Source organism: Lactuca virosa, chromosome 2 (assembly GCF_052849685.1).
Source record: "Lactuca virosa cultivar CGN04683 chromosome 2, Lactuca_virosa_CGN04683_v6, whole genome shotgun sequence".
In the NCBI taxonomy this organism is placed as follows: domain Eukaryota; kingdom Viridiplantae; phylum Streptophyta; class Magnoliopsida; order Asterales; family Asteraceae; genus Lactuca; species Lactuca virosa.
Window position 1 is genome coordinate 84,731,448 of NC_136427.1, and position 4,301 is coordinate 84,735,748.

At 36.4% G+C, this 4,301-nt stretch overlaps 1 protein-coding gene across 1 annotated transcript; it reads right to left on the bottom strand.

Annotated features, from left to right (window-relative positions):
- Positions 1-227: 227 nt before the first annotated feature.
- On the bottom strand, positions 228-3,256 carry LOC145157575 (disease resistance protein RGA2-like). Its single transcript, XM_079076602.1, has 2 exons — positions 546-3,256; positions 228-388 (listed from the first exon to the last, which is right to left on the bottom strand). Exons 1-2 carry the CDS (start codon positions 3,254-3,256, stop codon positions 346-348), a joined length of 2,754 nt encoding a protein of 917 aa, XP_078932728.1. The 3' UTR covers positions 228-345.
- Between the last annotated feature and the right edge of the window lie 1,045 nt (positions 3,257-4,301).

Below are 4,301 nucleotides of genomic sequence, written 5' to 3' on the forward strand. Positions count from 1 at the left end.
AAGTCGGACGAGAGTTTACAACTGAATGATACAACATATTTAATTATACACCAACACACTCAAATAGCTAATTAACATCTCTATTTATGGAAACCCTCGAATAATTTACACTGACAAAATTTGCTTCATGAGGCGCTCCTCGTTTAACCGTTTCTATATCTAGCCCTTTGCAATCATGGAAAAGTAAATGTCGGATGGATGACATGTTGGTTAACCACATAGGCAGCTCTTGTATTCCAAATTTATGTATTTGTAACCGAGTCAGTGAGGTGAGGTGTTGTATTTCTTCTGGCATTAATTCCCAATCATCCCAACCCCACAAGTCCAATGAGTGAAGGTGGTCCCTTAACTTCTCGATACCTTTGAGACTTGGGAGATAATCGAGCTCCTGTGAAAACGGACCAAGTTTCAACTTATTTAAGAATGCAAAACAATCAAACATTTTTAGAGGCAAGAAATTCAGTTTGCTGCAGTAGGTAATTTTCAAAATCTTCAAAGAATGACACTCGTTGGGCAAATTGGTTATTCCTAAAAGACTATCACACCTGGAAATTACTAAAGTTTCGAGAGATGTAAGGCCTTGTATGCTCTTAATGGACACCAGACCTGTGCAAGCTCTAATCTCTAAGGAATTAAGAGGGTGGGGATGGGATTCATCTAAGAGAACAATCTTCGGGCAATCCCGAATGGACAAGCTCTCGAGGACAGGAGAAATCATTTTTGAGCTGTTGGGTGCTCCATCTATCCACTTTTCCAGTCTTTTCATATGTATTAGTCCGAGCGCTCTTAACAATGGAAACAAAGGCTTCATTGATCCGGTAACATCGGAATTCCTTAAGCATGTCAAACTGTCCATATTAGATAAGAAAAGATTCCGAAGATGTGGTAGGTGCTCAAGCATTGGAAGAGAGAGGCAGCTGCGACATCCACTTAGTGAGATCTTCGTGAGATTGTGAAGTGGCGTCCAATCTGGAAAATTATCACCAGAAAATTTGTTAATTGTCAATGTTTTCACATCTCTAGGGGGTTGTAAGCCTTCCAATACATCCTTGTCATTTCTGTTGGCACCTTCATTATACTCACTCCAATTGAATTCAATATCGTATATGTTTTTCTTGCTTGATAAACCTGCCTTGATAGCATCCTCTTTGCTCCTAACATTTTCTAGATTGAAAATACAGAGCTTTCCACTAAGCTTATTCAGATGGCGTAGCACTTCAATACCATGTCCCATACTACTAAGCACTGTGAAGGAAGACAAATTTCGAATAGAGGTTAGGTGTCCTACAATATTGGCGGGAATCTTTATGTGACCCTGGAAATATCGCAGGCTTATTAAATTTCTCATGGATTCTGGAAACTGCTTAAATCCATAAGGCAACTTTAGAGTTTGCAAGTGGTATAAGTTACCAATAGATTCTGGAAGAACATGGATCTCCGTATATGACAAATCAAGATACCTGAGATGCACCAACTCTCCAATAGAATCGTGTAACTTATTTATATGATATCCTTTGAGTTTTAAGATTCTCATGCACTTGAATCGTTCAAATGAAAAATTCTTCTCGACTTCACCCTCGATGAACAATGTGCGCAAAGTTCTAGCCACTATATCCCTTTCAATGAACTTACAAATCTTGCCTTCTAATTCATGATATAATTGGTAAAAAATGAGATGCTTAACCTGTGGAATACGAGCAATATCATCATTCTTCACACCCATCAGACGTAAGCTTTCATGTTTCGAAAGTGATAACAAAAGATCATGCACCAGATCATGCATACTACAATGAGTGATGTGACCATACTCGTCCCTTTTAACATCTTGGAACAATGAATTGTTAACCAATATTTGAAAAATATCATTTCCCACAACCTCCATCTCCTTGTTACTTGCCTCATCTGCTTGAACCAACCCTAAAGCCATCCAAAGTCGGACCAGTTCTTCCCTTTCCATTACCGTGTCTTTTTCAAAGATGGAACAATATACAACACATTGCTTGATAATAGAATTGGGGTGATTATCAAAGCTCAGTTCCAAACTCTTTTGAATGCTATCCCTTTCTTCTTCTAGATCCCAAACCTTGCTATTTTTTATGGATAACCACTTCTCTAGACCACTGTAATTTGCCAACATGCCACCTATAACATTTAATAGTAATGGTAAACCACCACACTTATTCACAATCTCACGACCTATCTCCTCCAATTCTGGTGAAGGTGATTCTCCTCCAACAAACGCTCTTTCTCTAAAGATTGACCAACACTCATCATTGGAAAGACCTTCCAGACAATACGAATCCATGATCATATCACGAGTGCCAATTTCAAGTTTCCGTGTAGTGACAAGAATGCAACTTCCATTTTGTGAGTTTACACCTAGCATACATCTCCTAAACTCTTCCCAATATGGCCTCTCTTCAACCCAAACATCATCCAAGACCAGAAAATATCTTTTTGATCCTAACTTCTCTTCAAGACTTTTAATTAAATTAACCTTAGAGTCCGACTCCGGTTTCTTTCCAACAAGAGATTCATAGATCTTTGCAAGAAGAGTGATGATGTCAACCTTAACCGACACACACAACCATGCTCTCACATGAAAATAATCCTTGCTCTTTTTATCATTGTAAACCAACTTAGCCAAAGCTGTCTTCCCAATACCGCCCATTCCGACAATGGGAACAACTGTAAGTTTTTCTTCCTTTCTTGATTGGGTTAAAAGCTCTATGATACGTAGGACATCATCATCCCTCCCAACAATCTTGAATTCTTCTGGATGTGGAATAGTCTCCCGATAGAGTCCATCTGGAACAGGGCCAGCTGGGTGTTCATTTTGTAGTCCTAAACCGTTTGCTTGTGTATAGATCTCAAGCAACGTTTTATTGATGTTTTCGATTTTATGACCTATTTCATTACGAAATGAAAACTTTTTTAAGATTGGAAGGCACGATACCTTTCTTGACAACCGATCTGGTTTCTTTATCTGACGCCTCAACATTTCGTAATGAACCTCGTCCAACACATCATCAGCTTCACCCACTACATCTTTTAGCTGCTTCAGCCACACCATCACAGCTTGTGTTCCCTTTTGACTTTCCGCGTCGCTCAACTTGGCTCGAATCAGATCCAATGTTCTGTGAAGGCTGGTCAGTTTTTCTTCACAGCCCCAAGCAATGGCGATTTCGCTGGCAGCTATTGACAACACTTTTTTAAGTATCCCCTCGGCAGCAATAGTGACTAATGCTTCGGCCATTTTCACTGTTGAGAAAGCTAGAGTGAGACGATGAGAGAGAGAGAGAGAGAGAGAGAGAGAGAGAGAGAGAGAGGGGGAGGGGTCAGGGCAATGTGCAGCGGAAACAAATTAGAAGTCATTTTAAACTCCTCTTTTTTTTATTTCTTACTTTTATCTTTTATTTTACTATTATATATATATATATATATATATATATATATATATATATATATATATATATATATATATATATATATATAGGACGGTTCAATTGATAAAAAAAAATGTTGAGAATGGAGGAATCATTCTCAGCCAATTATTTAATTAGCATCTTAACATAAAATACACGGTGGCAAAATTGTAAATATGATATGATATCCTTCAATCACAGATACATAATTGTGGATAATTTGATAACAATTCAAATTCATTACTACTCGATCGTTTATCATCCAAATTTCTTCTCCAATCTTCAACGATCATCTAGATTTCTTCAATTAAATCATCGATCAACATCATCCAGTGTTAATCAATCATTCATCTTCGTCAAAAACACGTTCATCAACATCATTCAACAGTAGATAAAAAAAATCGTTTTTGGTTCTTTCAATCCAACCTTCAATTATGCTTGAATTCGAGCATATCTTCAACATCTACGATTAATTATACTCCCAGTGTCATTAGATCAACATCATCGATAATCAACAACAATTTCACTTCATATCATTCATTCAACATCGATCATCAAACAAAACTTCTAAATTAAGGTTAGAAAAACGTCAAATCATTTTTTTTAAAAAAAAATTCATATAATTCTCTATCAATCTACTATTTTGTAAGTTTTAAATAGTCAAAGTATCATGTTTTTAGCATTTTTAAAAAAACTTACTTGTATGCACTCCAACTGTTTGATGAAATGCATAAACTAAATTATCACGTTATATTCACATATGAATATGTTTTCGCACCGTAATCAGTATATGATTATTAAAACACAAAACAAATATACAATTTTATATGTTATTCATATGTGAATAACATATAAAAATTATATATATTTGTGAAT

Bases quoted from the DNA above. Each gene is read 5' to 3' on its own strand.
- LOC145157575 (XM_079076602.1), bottom strand. From the start codon at position 3,256: ATGGCCGAAGCATTAGTCACTATTGCTGCCGAGGGGATACTTAAAAAA. The intron at 389-545 runs GTGTGATAGTCT...CCGTTTTCACAG, and splicing joins GAAACTTTAGTAATTTCCAG to GAGCTCGATTATCTCCCAAG.